This window comes from Drosophila santomea, chromosome 2R, assembly GCF_016746245.2.
Source record: "Drosophila santomea strain STO CAGO 1482 chromosome 2R, Prin_Dsan_1.1, whole genome shotgun sequence".
NCBI classification, from domain to species: Eukaryota; Metazoa; Arthropoda; class Insecta; order Diptera; family Drosophilidae; genus Drosophila; species Drosophila santomea.
Genome location: NC_053017.2, coordinates 11,932,275 through 11,945,963, shown reverse-complemented (window position 1 = coordinate 11,945,963; position 13,689 = coordinate 11,932,275). Strand labels below are relative to the sequence as shown.

Below are 13,689 nucleotides of genomic sequence, written 5' to 3'. Positions count from 1 at the left end.
AAAAAACCTTTATCTCGTGGCAACGCGTTTAGTAGTATTCCCTCGTATCAGCTACAAGCGCATTTTCAGCTCAGATGCGCTTAATTTCCGATCGTGACCCTGGGGAATTTGTTCCCCCATTGGAAATTCCTACTTTCAAAGCTCCCAGCTGGCGTTCATTGGTATATAAGCGCGGTCTCCCCGGTTCGCTAATCAAAGTAGAACTTGTATTCACTCTGTAAACATGAACTGTCTGAAGATCTGCGGCTTTTTCTTTGCGCTGATTGCGGCTTTGTCAACGGCGGAGGCTGGTGAGTGCATATAAAATGCAATCTTAAAAATCGTTTTTTACTTATCAGCATTTCGTTTGTAATAGCCACCCAAGTCATTAATGCTGGCGGACATACGTTGGTTCAAACTGATCGCTCGCAGTATATTCGCAGAAACTGAAAACAAACTCAAATTGATTAATTGATTAAGGAAATAAAAATGTGTTAAATCAGAAAAGTTACGTTTATTGTTTATCACTTTAAATTTGAAAAGTTCGCGCACTTGGTGAGCAAGGGTCACACTGGGCAAATATACTAGATGGCTGGGCCGACACACATTTTCCGTTCTGGTGTGCACACACTGAAAGTGATCTCAGCTGATCAGCTGTTTGAAAAACATAAATAAATTTTAGCTTTAAAAACCGGCTACAATCTGCACAATTGTGAGGGATTTATGCAGCTTCAGGTAAATAGTGGTGTATTTTCAGCGACAAGTGATTGAAGCAATCTGAGAAATGGTGTTTATTTGTAAAGAGTGAAGGAATAAGTACAATAAAATTGAAAATTATTTTCAAGAATAAGGAACATCCTTTAAATGGACCTTTGAATGTAACTTTCATTAAAAGATAAATATGTTTTAAAATTGTAAATAGTTGATTGTAAAAGCAACCAAGACAAATATTTAATAATATGTTGTCCTGCCAGGACTTTATACCAAAATATACAAAAGGACATCGCATGAACTTAAAGAACTGTAAGTAGATTAGCTTATTAAGAAAACCCTTTTACTTACTTACCTTAATATCTCTCTTTTTTCAGGTGTTAAATTGCAACATGTATTCCCTGCACATTTTCTTAGTATTTTTCTGAAAACGCTTTAAACGTGCAATTTACGTATTTTATCAGCGCCTGGCGAGCTGACTTTTAAACCGGCGACGACTTCCCGGCTGCTGCATCTTATCGCCGGTCAATAAATGTGCATAAATGCGCCCACGACAGCGCAAATAGGAGAGAGGAGAGGAGTGGTGGTGCAGCCAGGAGCGAGGAGCAAGTGGCAAGGAGCGGCAGCGGCAGCCGCAGAAACAGAAACAATAACAATCGTAAAGCCGCAGGACTCGACCACAACAAGCCACAATCGGCAATCATCAACACTGGCGCGCCGCAGACCAAGCAGACCAAGCAGAAGGGGTCAGAGGTCGGAGTTTGGAGCTTGCAGTCGGGAGGAGAAGAAGAAGGCGCTTTCTGACGGCGCCAGTTGCATTTTGACAACGACAACGACAACGACAACGAACCAGAAACACCCGCGCACAGGCCATGACAGCCGCAGGAGGAGGACACTGCTACCCGGGAATGGAAATGGGAATGGGAATGGGACTGGGGCAAAAACTAAAGCTTAGGGCTCAGCCACAGCCGCAGCCCCAGTGGATGGCCAAGAATCTGCACGCCCTGCTGGATCTGCCCGCGGCGATGGAACTGCGCCAAATTGAGTTGATCTATCGGGCGGAGGGTAATGCAAATTTGGTGCTCGCCCTGCCGCAATTTAAAAAAGTTTTACGTTTGCCAAAAATGATATCCAGCAGACTGCGCCAGGCGGCGCACCAGCGGCATGAGCCGGCGGATGAGGTTGCCCGGCCGGAAGGGCAGCGTGTCGCAACTGAAAAAGGTTCGTATACACGAGCCGATAAAATGGATACTTCGTGTTCCAAATCAGTACATGTATTGTGTATACTGACCTTTAACAATATGTGCTGTTAAATTGCAACTAAATTCAATAACTTGTCTATAGGTGTTCAAGTTGTATAAAGACACATAGAATTTCCCAGCTTAGCATATATTTCTCCAAGTGCCAGGCAAAGCCTGTTATTGTTAGCTGGGCTCGCTGGAGCTTTCCTTTTTTGTTGGACCGGAAATGGTTGCGTGCAACTTGAAACACCCAGACAAGCTGCTGCTCCATCTCCCGGCCACTTGGAGCATTGTGCTCCGGTTATTGCCTGCCTGGCTGGATTTTGACCCACCACCGCCAACCGCCACCCACTTCCTTTTCCCTTTGCCCTTTGCCCTTTCGGGTATCTCTCTATCTCTCTGTGCATCTTTTGGCCATTGCATCAAATGTGTTTATTTCATTTATCCACATCTCTCCTTCTATGTTGCCTTGTGCTCCTCCACCTCCATCTCCACCTCCGACTCAATCTCCAGCTGGCGACTTGACAATGCCGGATTTTATGGCTTATATCGGGATAATGCGCCGTCTATTAGGAAATGAGTTTGTCTGCGGAGCGGATATTGTTGCCATACCAAAGGAAGGCGATAGATTCTGGATAAACGAGCACATACGCGACCAGAGACCGGGTAAGTGCACTGTGCAAAAATAACTATCTTCATTGGCCATGGCATCTTGAAATGAGGCACTTGCTGACTTAAAAACAGGAACATTCACATGCTTGTTTTATAAAATTAATAAGCTAATTGCAAGGGTACTAAAAAAGAGCAAGCTAAAGATTTTTCCAACCAAGATGATCACCATCTTGTGATGTACCTTTACGTGACCCAATGTTATTAGGTTACCTTAAACCTAATTATTTTCTGTGCAGGTGTAGTTAGGGTTTGCTAAAGCGAAAAACAATTCACCGATGGAGCCTTTCCAAGCGGATCTCCACTGTGGCCTTCTGTATTAGCGCCATCCCGCTGTGGTAGCAAATTTTGTATGTGAGCAGCTTTTGCTGCAGTGCCTCCCTTTTGGCCTTGCCTTTGCGATTGCAATTGCGCTGCAGCCGCCCTTTTCGTCCTGGCCGCCATCCAAAGCCTTTTAGAGCCACTGCAATCAATCATAAACGAGCGTTTTAGTGCCGCATCTCACAACCCCACTGCCAGTTCCTTTCACTCACTCCCACGATGGGTTAAAGGATCCTTTTGCTCCAGTTGCAGTTGCAGTTTCAGTTTCAGTTTCAGTTGGTGGCTGTGGACCAGCCCGCCCGTCCACATGGGACTGATTAGTGGCGGACGCCGTAGTCGTGGCCATATATCAAAATCGGGCTTATGCCCGGCAGCCAGCAACAGGCTGCCCGCTGCAAAACTGCAGAGCTGCAGAGCTGGCCAGCGATTTATCATTCACCTTCGCATCCTAACCCACCTAGCCGCCATCAGCGTCTATATTTCAATAATCGCCGGATGCTGGCGCTTGCACTTTACATTCATTCGGCTATGGCCATCGCATCCCATCCCATCACATCCCATACCATACAGTCATGGCATGGCCCAATTTTCCTGACTTTTCCGCCATTCACTCCTGTGTGTCTGTGTTTTCCAACCCGTTGCAGTTTCGCGTCTGGATAAGGAATTTGTGGGGCCATTCGGCCTGCTGCTGCCAGATGTGACCCAATTGCCTGCCACGTTCGATGTTTTACTTGCCAATTTACAGGTGAGTTGGTCGTCGTCAGCTGCTCCAGCCCTTGATATAGATCCTGCTCCTGCTGCTGTTCCTGCTCCTGCTGTTCCTTTCCTCTGTCAACGGAATGCTGAGGCTGCTGTTTTTGGGCGGAGTCGTGTGGCTGCTGCTCCTGCTCCTGCTCCTGCTGCTGCTGTCCAAATAAATTGTGTATTTCGAACAAGGACAATATTGGCATATTTAGCCAAAGCTGCCGCCGTGCCACAGCTCCTGCTGCGGCGTAGTTTGCCTTTGTGCCGCGCCATCGGACGGCTAACAAACCCACGAGTGCCACCTCCACCTCCATCGCCATCCAAATTCGCAGCTAAACCCCGGTCGAGGCCCATAAATCAGCGGTTCTTTGTTTTGAATTAAAGTGGGCAACAGTGTAAACACTTTGTTGGCGTTACTTGCGACCGCCAATGCGTCCCAACCCAATAGCCACTGGCCAATTCGATTCGTTTCGTTTCGTTTCGATTCGTTTCGTTTGGGTTCTGAATTCTGGGTTCTGGGCTTTGGGTTTTTGGACTTGTGCGGTTATAAAAGATGCCGAAATTGCTTTGAAAGTGCCGCCATAGCTGCAAGTTTTATTACACACCCCACACGTTACATCGGGTAGCTTAGCTAGTAGGTGGCACACGTGGTGGTCAGCTGCTCACCCCTTACATGAGTTTAGGGTACACCCCCGTTCGATCATCTGTCGCCCGGCAATTCCTATTTTTTTTTGTAATTTTTTGGCTATTTGTTCGCCGTGCTCGGTGGGTACATATTGAATTTATGGCTTTGGTGCCAAAGCATTGACCGAAATAAAATTGCCAGCAAAGGAAACAAACAGCCAGTGGAGCAGGGGCAGCTCAAAAAAAAAAAACAAAAAAAAAAGAGGCCATAGAAAGTGGTACATATGTATATAAAACGTGGCCATAACTAAGGACATATTGTGTGTGTTCCATCGCACAGAGCGCATTGCGGCTTGCGGGCGGAAAAAAATGAGGTGAAAAAGGTGAGCGAAAGGTGAACAACGCTTTAATTGCGGCTTTAAATGTTAATTTTCAATTTCAAGTTGGGAAGCGCGGCGAATGGAGAACTCCGTCCATGCCGTGCCGGCCGTCGGCTTCATAACTCATCATACAATCAGCGCAACAACTTTTGTTTTATGTCACAACAGCAGCAGAAACAGGAGCAAGAGCTGGAGCAGCGATAACCTGGCCAAGGACCCCGATCCCAAACCATGCGAAACCGTGGTAGCTTTATTCATGCTGGTTGCTTCCCTTTTTTTTCCCTTGTTTTTTGTTCGTGCTGCGCTCGTCGCTGCATTTTCAAGTCAAAATGGCATCAACGACGGTGCAAAAGTTCGCGGTACACGGCAGGCATAATATTTCATGGCAGGACATGCCGGCACCTTCCTTTTACTCCATTTCATCGGAATCGCGGGATCGGGGGATCAGGGGAATGTGGCAAAGAGGCAAAGAGGCGAGAGCGAATAAGCGAAACGATATAATTTTGCAGGCAAAGGGCACAACAGGAGATGAAGCAGGAGTTGGAAGGACGAGAAACAGGAGCGCTGTCCGTCGTCTGGGCGATACATATGCCATCGAAATAAAACCCAAACAAGGCTGGCTCCAGTTGGCAAGTGATGTCAACGATTTATTTGATTTAATGCCATCGGGGGCAGTGACAAAGCCAAAGGAGACGCCCCACAATCAGGCGGAGAACGAACCTTTGGCCCGGGACAAGTGCGGGTGTCGCTTTTGCAGCATGCAACTGCTGAAGGTGAGTGAGGATGGGACGGACGTAGGTCGTCTAAGTTACTCATTCACTACTACCTTCGACAGCTGCACAATGGGAAAATCAAACGTTTGGGCCACTACTGTCCGCTGGAACTATTCTCTGGGTATGTCAGCGAAACCAGCCACCATCCAACAGTCACCAACCAACAGCCACCAGCCAGCAGCCAGCAGGCACCACGAACCAGGAATCCACCGTGCCACTCGGCACGAGGAGCAGGCAGCTGAAGGCTGCTCCATTGGCACGAACATCGAGTCATAAATTTCAATCTGCTCCATTTGCGTGTCCTGTCGTGCTTCATAATTCCAACACTTTCGGTTACTGTTTGCCACTCCTTCTGCTTTAGTGCCCAGCTCTTTTTGCTTTTACTTGGTTCTTTCTTGTATCTTTTTGTATCCTTTTGGACACTGAATGCTCCGGACGTTCCTGGGTCCACTTCAATTGCAATCCCAGCCCAGCTCAGCACAGCTCCAGTCCCCACTCATTCGTTTATTTGCGGCCCGCTGTTTCAAGTCATGCGTGCATCCGTGCACAAAATTCAATTTGCTTGCGCTTTCATTCCGGTTTACCGCTTGCTCCGCTTGCTCCGCGTCCGCCGTGGACTCCGTGGACTCCGTGGACTGCGTGGACTCCGTCGCCGGATTTTATGGATCTGGCGGCCTCCTTGCCCCGTGACCCCTCGAAAATTGCTGCCAATTCGTTGGCCTTTGTTTCGGGCGCAACATCTTCCATATATCCCATATGCATATACATCAGATTTAAAAGTAATATTCATACGTACAGCACGCGACGAAACTGAATGGCCTGCTCAGCTGGAATCGCAACCTATACATTTTTAGTTAATGCTTAACTGCAGATGATTCCGCTTTACTTAATTCATTTTGTCCAGATTTAGCTTCACCATCCATACGCCCTATAGTTATTGACCACACTGTACAAGAGACATGTTCGCTGATGTATTTTCATTGGTTCTTTTCCCTGCTTTTAGTACACCCAGTCGTATGCTCGATGCCTTGGATGCACTTCTCGCCTGCCCGCAAAATAATTTACGTGTGTTTCAGAACAGCAATTTAATTTATGGCGATCACGCGAATTCGATTTCCTTCGATGAATTGAGCTCGCGTGTCTTTCCCGGGTAAGTCAGTTGTGTTTTTCAATAAATTCGACTTGCCTGTATACCGAAAATCAGCTACAAATGTGGGCTAATCTCACTGGGGATGAAGATTCTTGGCGATTTCATAGATGGCCAGAGATAACTTTTTGGTATTTGAAATACGTATCTTTGGCTTTCATTTCTCTGGCAAACAATTCAATTCATTTGGGCCAAATTGTACAGCACTTTGAGCCATTCAAACAGCTCTTATAATTACTTTCTATTCGAGTCACTCCCTTTCGGACATACATTTCCATGAGCAGCGGAAGCAAACTCTGAACCTGTTTCGGCCACACGCAAATATTCAATAAATAATGCAAGAAGCAACAGCCAAACACAAATTCTCGAGTGCCAAATGCCAGCATCGCCATTTTCCGGGCTGCATCCTCCTCCCTCCTCTCCACCCCACCTGGTTTTCAACTTTTCCTCAAACCCAGCTCTTTCACTATGTTTTTCCATGGCCGTGTCGCTTCAACACCTTTTGGCACCACGATGACAACGCCGACAACGACCACACGAAATGGGAATGCGCATTGAAAACGCTAACAAACAAAATTCAACCAATGCCAACGCCATCGCCAACGCCATAAAATCTCTGAAATTTTCCAGTGAAATTATGGTGCTTATAAAACATTTGCTGGTGGCCTGCCTGCTGAGGGAATACGAGGTAAGACGCACTGGAAAAAGAACCAGAGTTCTACTAAAATGTATCATATACGAGTATGTGCATCCGATAATGCCGTTCAGTATAGAAAACAATGAATCATTTAAAATGAAGTATTTAAACTTCCTAAATATTAATTTATAAAACAAATCTTACTTCCTAGTTGTAGCTATTATTATCATTGCTCTGCACTTATTGTTCTGAGTGCTGCCTCAATTGTAGAACTGTTATTTTCCATTGATTAAAGTGGAAATAAGAAGCTTATGTCTATGGCTCGATTTCTCTCCGTGCAGGACCCGGAATCCAACCGAGCAGAGAGCTCCAATCAGAGCCAGAAGCAGCAGCAGCAGCAGCAGCAACCAGAGCTGGAGCTGGAGCAGCTGAATCAGAGTCGCGTTTCGATTGCGGCAACGGAGACAAAGGAAGGAGCTGCTGGAATTGGCGCCGCTAATGTTGTCCTGCCATTGGGGGGCAGGGCGGCCGCCCCTGTCGTCACTGCCGGTCAATTCTCGACGAGGACAAGAGCAGCTGCTGCAACAGCCACGACCCAAAGGTACACAAAAGTGGCCAGAATGGAAACAACAATCACTAAACCAGCAGCCACCTCAGTGGCAGGAGCAGCAACCAGCAGCCAACTGTCCGGCAATGTGTTGGCAATGGCAACGGCAGTGGCAGTGGCAGTGGCAAGTGCAGCTGGAACGGAAACAAAAACGGAACCGGAAACTCGGGCTGAGGCTGAGGCTGAGGCTGCTAGTACGACAAGTCGCAACGTGAATCAGAATGAGAGCCAAAAACTGAATCGGAATGAGCCTGCGAATCAAACTCAAGCACAAGACAGCAAAGCGGAAATATTTCGCTTACCAAAAAATTGTGTGCTGCAAAAAATTTTGAATTTGCAATTGCTGGTAAAGGTAAGCCAACCAACCAATCAAACAGCTGCCCAAACTGTGCTCCTCTGTCTTTGTCCGTTTGGCTTTGTTTATTTTTCCTGCCCCCGGAGAACCTTGGCATTTGCAGAAAGTACGAGTTGGTTTCTGATGCCCTAACAGCTGGAGCACTTCCAACTTTTTAGAAGACTGGCTTATCAGACTATTGGAAATATATATTGTATATAGATAGTTAAACTTATTTGTAATCAGCTACTTGAGCTCACTGCTCTGAGTAACTTAAGGCGTATCTGTAGAGTATCCAAATGTTTAGGCCAGAAGGCTGAACTTCCTTGACATCATTTTTTCCAAATGCCCAGGTGGGCAGAACGTTGTAAGTTCACCCGGAGTGGCGGCTAAATGGGCAATGGATGGCGGCCAAGTGGCTTTGTGCAGTGCGAGTAACGATTCTTGGCAATTGCAGCGCCACTTCGACTTCATGTGGCAGTCCGGCTACTCCGACCACTCCCGGCCCACTTACAACTCGCTCCGGGGTCTCTTGGCCGCCGTCGAAGGGGGAGAAGAGGAGGCGGAATTGGAACCGGATGAGGAGCAGGCTTATATGGTCGGAGCCACGGCGCTGGATTGCTCGATTATGTTGACGTTTCAGGAAATCGAAATCAAATGCGAAACCGATTGCCGCCCGGCTGACCAGAGGTAAGTAGTACTATCCACACAACGACGCCTTCCTCGTGCTAATCGAATTCCCAATCCCCAGCAGCTATGCGGCACTGCAGCCTTGGTGCGTCTCCCTGCTGGGTCATCACTTTCTAACCAAGCTCTGCGTCCTGGATTTGGATCCCAAGCCCGACAGTCACTTTCATAAATTCATAGCGCAGACACGTGAAATTGAAAAGTGCCGTCGAGCATTAAATTAATTAATAAACTTTACACCCAACTAAAAGCAGCATGCGTCTACTGTGTAGCTCTGAAAACTGTGCTACAGTTTCCACTTCAATACAAATTTAGCTGCTTTTTTTTGCGTTGCAGCTTTGGCAGTTCTTTCTATAGCTATATTTAGGTATGGGTATGTTGAATTCGTGCGAGTGTTTGCAGCTGAAAGGCAAAAGGTTTGGCCATTAAGCGCTTAAAGTGTAAACTGTCAGACATTCCGACTAAGATCTGGCATGTTCATGGCTTAAATCTGCTTAATTGGCCGAAAGCGGAGCCAAAGCCGAGGTCTTACTGTTGACTTACAGGATTTCAACTTAAGAATGGCGCAAACTAGAATGTTGAGTCACTACATGTGGAAAAACTATTTTAATTGTAACTATTAGCAAGCAATCATAATAACACTTACAACGTCTTATGGATCCTCACAGTTTATGTAAATCAGACAATAAATTATCAGTGCCATTGTCAGGTACTCTCCATTCGTTAGACCGATAGAGTTGGCTTAGTTTTTCCGTATTTTTCCACGGACTTATGGGGGCGCACCTCTAAAAACGGCTTTCGCCGCAGCTTGACAGCTCCAAAGAGCAGCAGGGGCAGGAAAAACCGCAGGATACACGGCGCTGACCTGCGAGAGCTACATGGTAACTGTATAGTTATGGGCCCATTGGGGGAGTGGGAATGGCAGTGGGTGTGGGAGTGGGTGTGGGTGTGGCGGTCCTGAACACTCCTTAATTAATTTCCATGCGAATGCGGGCGCCATACGCTGGTCAGGCGCCGCAGGATGTGTAGTGGAGCCATGGAGCCATGGAGCTATGCAAAGTTATGGCGCTGGGAGTTGGCCCACAGACGGCAACCGTGTCAGTTGCCATTCACGCTTGGGACTAACCGGTTTGGCCGGCAGCTACGCAAAAAAGCATAAACCAATCCAAGCGGATTCAAGCCAAAAACGAAACGAACCAAACTGAACTGAACCCAACCGGCTGACGAGTAACGATGGGCAACAAAGTTGTGACATTTACGGAACAGGAATTGGATGACTACCAGGTGAGCGATCAATCGGATGAAGTGAACCCGGAGCTAATTTCTCTTCATGCATTGCTGGTCCGCAAATCGGAAAGGATTGCACGTTCTTCACGCGCAAGGAGATCCTGCGGTAGGCCATTTGTATTCCATTAATAAGACAAAACTATTCCATTTCATATGGCGGCAGACAAAGCACCATTGTTGGCAGCCTCCCATTGTTTGCCCCGCGGTGGCAACAAAAAGCGGGAAACACAAGAAACACACACACGACAGACACTCAGAACACAAAGCCCATCATCTCCCTGCCCTTTGACCCCGCCAACACATCACATTCCATACCCTTTCCCGGGGATTACCATTTCGGCCAGTCTCCACAGTATGGATCAGCAACCTCGAGAGAGTGAGCCTACTTTTTAAACCAATATAATAATATAAAATAATATTTCCAAGGACGCCGAAAGAATCTTTTTTAAAGTTTTGAATGCAAAGTAATTCAATATTCATATGGGCAAACAATAAGCTATGCTTACTTAAAGGGTATTTTATGGAAACCAAAGGTGCTTTTCAATTAGTTTGATTTGTTGCTGTGCGAGACAGGCCCAACTGGACAGGGTATCCGCAGCTTCGCTGCCTCCCGATAGTCCTTTATCCTTGTGTGTCCTTTCGTTGCAGGGTTCACAAGCGATTCCGTGAGCTGCGGCCGGATCTGGTGCCTCGCCAGATGACCGAAGGTCAGGCCTCGAGTGTGAAGGTGCCCTGCGAATGCATTGAGAAGATGCCCGAGTTGCGTGAGAATCCCTTTCGCCGGCGAATATGTGCGTAACAATAGCATAAGCAAAGCAATCCAATGCCAAAAAAAAAATAAACAAGAAAAAACGGGCTAAAAACGAACGGACTACAGCAATTTTGCAATTTTTGCAGGCGAGGCCTTCTCACGCGATGGCCAGGGCAATTTATCCTTTGAGGACTTTCTGGACGCCCTCTCCGTTTTTAGCGAACAGGCGCCGAGGGACATTAAAGTGTTCTACGCTTTCAAAATTTATGGTAAGTTCGCGTTCAGTTGTGGCGGCCAGTGATGGGAAAAGACAATGTAGCATGGAAGCTGTTTAAGCCATTAGAACGCGAGTTTGGTAATATAACAATCTTGTTGCCTGGAAATTACGTATACGCCTGGTTGTGCGTTCTGAGCTGTGACTTCAATACCAGGCACTATATTTTTATTGACGAAATGCCAACGAAGGTGGAATCTTCATATATGTATATGCAAAGAACTAAGACTTTTTGTTAAGACTTTGTTGTCTATAAAACTGGCTCCTAAGTACTGGAGATAAATACATTCCTTGCCATCACTGAACTCCATCTTCATTGCAGCTGCAGCTGGTGGCCAGCATTTTGTGCCTTTGTTTATGCATTTCCGCAGCCCGTGTTTATTGCCTTTGGCGAACTTGCCCCAGTTGTGTGCGTGTGTGTGGGCCCTCTTTGCATTTGGCCGAAATGCGAGAGAGAGAGGAGCATGTGGAAGATGGCCATGGCCGCCAAACGTGGCACACACATACACGACTTGTGGTGACTCGCGGTCGGGCAATTTGTGGCGCCGTTCCAGGCAGCAGCTATTGTTGCTATTGTTGCTGCTGCAGGGCCAAAGTTCAAGTACAGCCATAAATTCTAATAAGCATTTTAATTGAAATTTAAATTAGAAAACCGAAAAAAGCGAAAAATGCCACCATAAATGGAGCAAAAGTTTCGTGCAAATTGATTGTGCACTTGACACACGAAATTAATGGGCCAAAAGTCGCCAATCAATAGGATGCAAAAGTATCTCTCAGGTCGAGTAGCAGCAGCAGCAGCAACTGCAACTGCAAAAGGACACAATTTTTGCCAAACTAGTTGCGAAAGTCAAGTTATGGTGAGCCAGCTAGGCTGCACTTTATTTCAATGTGCGTTATTAGATTGACACAAATTGAAACGTGCAGCAAGCGATTACCTGTGTGGCACAAGGATGCCGACGTGGCTGACTGTTGGGCAAACTCAGTTTGGCACACATCACTTGACTTTTGTGCAAGAAATGTCAAGTTTTGTAAGCCATCTCCTTGCCCATTCTCCCCTTCTCCCCTTCTCCCCCAATCCATTCACTCCTTCCACATGAGCGTGTGGTGTGAGTGTGTGTGTGTACTTACGTCTGGCATAACTTTGCAGATTTCGATCAGGACGGCTTCATCGGGCACGCCGACCTCATGTCCTGCCTGACAACAATGACCAAGAACGAGCTGAGTCCGGAGGAGCACCAGCAGATTGCCGACAAGGTAATCGAGGAGGCCGACGTCGATGGCGATGGCAAGTTATCAATTTTGGAGTTCGAGCACGTTATACTCCGTGCGCCCGACTTCCTCTCCACCTTTCACATCAGAATATGAAACCTTCTTTCGCCGGTGGTGCACTTAGAGAAAATATCTTTAGTAGGGTGTTCTCAAGTAATATTATATCAATAGAACTATGTTTCCTTTTTCGATTAGTTCTATTGTTTCAAACCTATAGTAAAAATGCAGCATGTGGCTCTCATTGAATACAATTACCATGCAGAAAAATAAGAAATCTGCAGCGTTGATTATTATAATAAAATAACCCAGCTTTTAATATTTAATTGAAATTGATATCAATGCGCACCGATAGGCCTCAGTGTTTTATATTATATTTTATTAAATTGTTTATGTGCGCTTTGGCATCAAATATACATACCCGAACATATTCCATGAAAGTGCCATCAGTGTGATTAAGCTGCCTGCCCAGCTGGAGAGCCTGTGGGTTTAGGATTCCGGGGTTCGATTCCGTTTCTGGTTACGGGTTACGGGTTACAATCTATGGCAACTGTGCACTGGTCACTGGTGATGGGATGGGATGGGATGGGGATACGATGGCAATGCCAATAGTACTGCCACTGGTAGTGCAGACTCCACAGGCCAATTGTCGTGACAATGTGCATGTCAAATGTCAGGGAGCATTATAAAATTTATAAGCCCATGGATGCAGTCGGGTCCAGTTGCGACCTGCACTCCTGCCCCAATTCGACCCCAATCAGTGGGCGTCACTGCGAATGGAAATCGTCCTGGCCCCAGGACACACACGCTCTCACCTAAAGCAGACTCTTATCAACGTGCGCGTATGTGTGTGAGGGTGTGTGTATGCTTTGCACACTGTCAAAGTTTTATAAATTTTGGCAATTTTCAGCTTAAACTTGTTTGACATTTGAGCATCTGCCTGTCGCCCCAATCCTATTCAATTATTGTAATTGCATCTGCAAGGGTTCAGGGGGCAAAACGAGTGGCAAGTGGCACACACTCGTCCGACAATTTCTGAATTATGAAAAATAAAGAAATTCCGAACTCTCAGTCGAAATCTCAACACTCATGTGACGCGGTTATGTGATAAACACAGTCAACAAGATAGTGGAAAACGAACAAATTTGAAGTCAGTAACTAGTAGCTAACGATGTACTGGTGGAAACCAAATAAATGGCCACGTTAATGGTTACTTCATAGGAAACCAATCTATCTATCTATCTATATATCTATCTA

The 13,689-nt window shown here is 46.4% G+C and overlaps 3 protein-coding genes across 8 annotated transcripts; all 3 read left to right on the top strand.

Moving 5' to 3' along the window:
* Positions 1-142: 142 nt before the first annotated feature.
* LOC120445244 (daisho2) lies at positions 143-490 on the top strand. Its single transcript, XM_039625519.2, has 2 exons — positions 143-290; positions 356-490. The coding sequence occupies exons 1-2, from the start codon at positions 224-226 to the stop codon at positions 427-429; spliced, it is 141 nt and encodes a 46-aa protein (XP_039481453.1). The 5' UTR covers positions 143-223; the 3' UTR covers positions 430-490.
* Positions 491-603: 113 nt separating this feature from the next.
* On the top strand, positions 604-9,117 carry LOC120445242 (inositol-pentakisphosphate 2-kinase). Of its 6 annotated transcripts, none has more exons than XM_039625511.2 (12): positions 640-714; positions 954-1,002; positions 1,068-1,911; positions 2,445-2,597; positions 3,566-3,666; positions 5,179-5,442; positions 5,505-5,563; positions 6,446-6,592; positions 7,220-7,277; positions 7,568-8,185; positions 8,625-8,857; positions 8,922-9,116. In XM_039625511.2, exons 3-12 carry the CDS (start codon positions 1,563-1,565, stop codon positions 9,076-9,078), a joined length of 2,139 nt encoding a protein of 712 aa, XP_039481445.1. In that variant the 5' UTR covers positions 640-714; positions 954-1,002; positions 1,068-1,562; the 3' UTR covers positions 9,079-9,116. The 6 variants fall into 6 exon arrangements, with proteins under 6 accessions (XP_039481443.1, XP_039481446.1, XP_039481445.1 ...); XM_039625510.2 differs by having other exon boundaries at positions 641-714; positions 8,919-9,116; XM_039625509.2 differs by lacking the exon at positions 954-1,002 and having other exon boundaries at positions 604-714; positions 1,155-1,911; positions 8,919-9,116.
* A 953-nt stretch (positions 9,118-10,070) lies between these two features.
* On the top strand, positions 10,071-12,788 carry LOC120445338 (calcium and integrin-binding family member 2). The gene is made up of 5 exons (XM_039625674.2): positions 10,071-10,138; positions 10,213-10,247; positions 10,790-10,932; positions 11,039-11,161; positions 12,314-12,788. Exons 1-5 carry the CDS (start codon positions 10,088-10,090, stop codon positions 12,529-12,531), a joined length of 570 nt encoding a protein of 189 aa, XP_039481608.1. The 5' UTR covers positions 10,071-10,087; the 3' UTR covers positions 12,532-12,788.
* Positions 12,789-13,689: the final 901 nt, after the last annotated feature.

Coding starts and splice junctions, on each gene's coding strand:
- LOC120445242 (XM_039625509.2), top strand. CDS start 1,563: ATGACAGCCGCAGGAGGAGGACACTGCTACCCGGGAATGGAAATGGGA. Junction 2,598..3,565: donor CATACGCGACCAGAGACCGG/GTAAGTGCACTG, acceptor AACCCGTTGCAG/TTTCGCGTCTGGATAAGGAA. Junction 3,667..5,178: donor TTTTACTTGCCAATTTACAG/GTGAGTTGGTCG, acceptor ATAATTTTGCAG/GCAAAGGGCACAACAGGAGA.
- LOC120445244 (XM_039625519.2), top strand. CDS start 224: ATGAACTGTCTGAAGATCTGCGGCTTTTTCTTTGCGCTGATTGCGGCT. Junction 291..355: donor TTTGTCAACGGCGGAGGCTG/GTGAGTGCATAT, acceptor CGTTTGTAATAG/CCACCCAAGTCATTAATGCT.
- LOC120445338 (XM_039625674.2), top strand. CDS start 10,088: ATGGGCAACAAAGTTGTGACATTTACGGAACAGGAATTGGATGACTAC. Junction 10,933..11,038: donor TCCCTTTCGCCGGCGAATAT/GTGCGTAACAAT, acceptor CAATTTTTGCAG/GCGAGGCCTTCTCACGCGAT. Junction 11,162..12,313: donor CTACGCTTTCAAAATTTATG/GTAAGTTCGCGT, acceptor ATAACTTTGCAG/ATTTCGATCAGGACGGCTTC.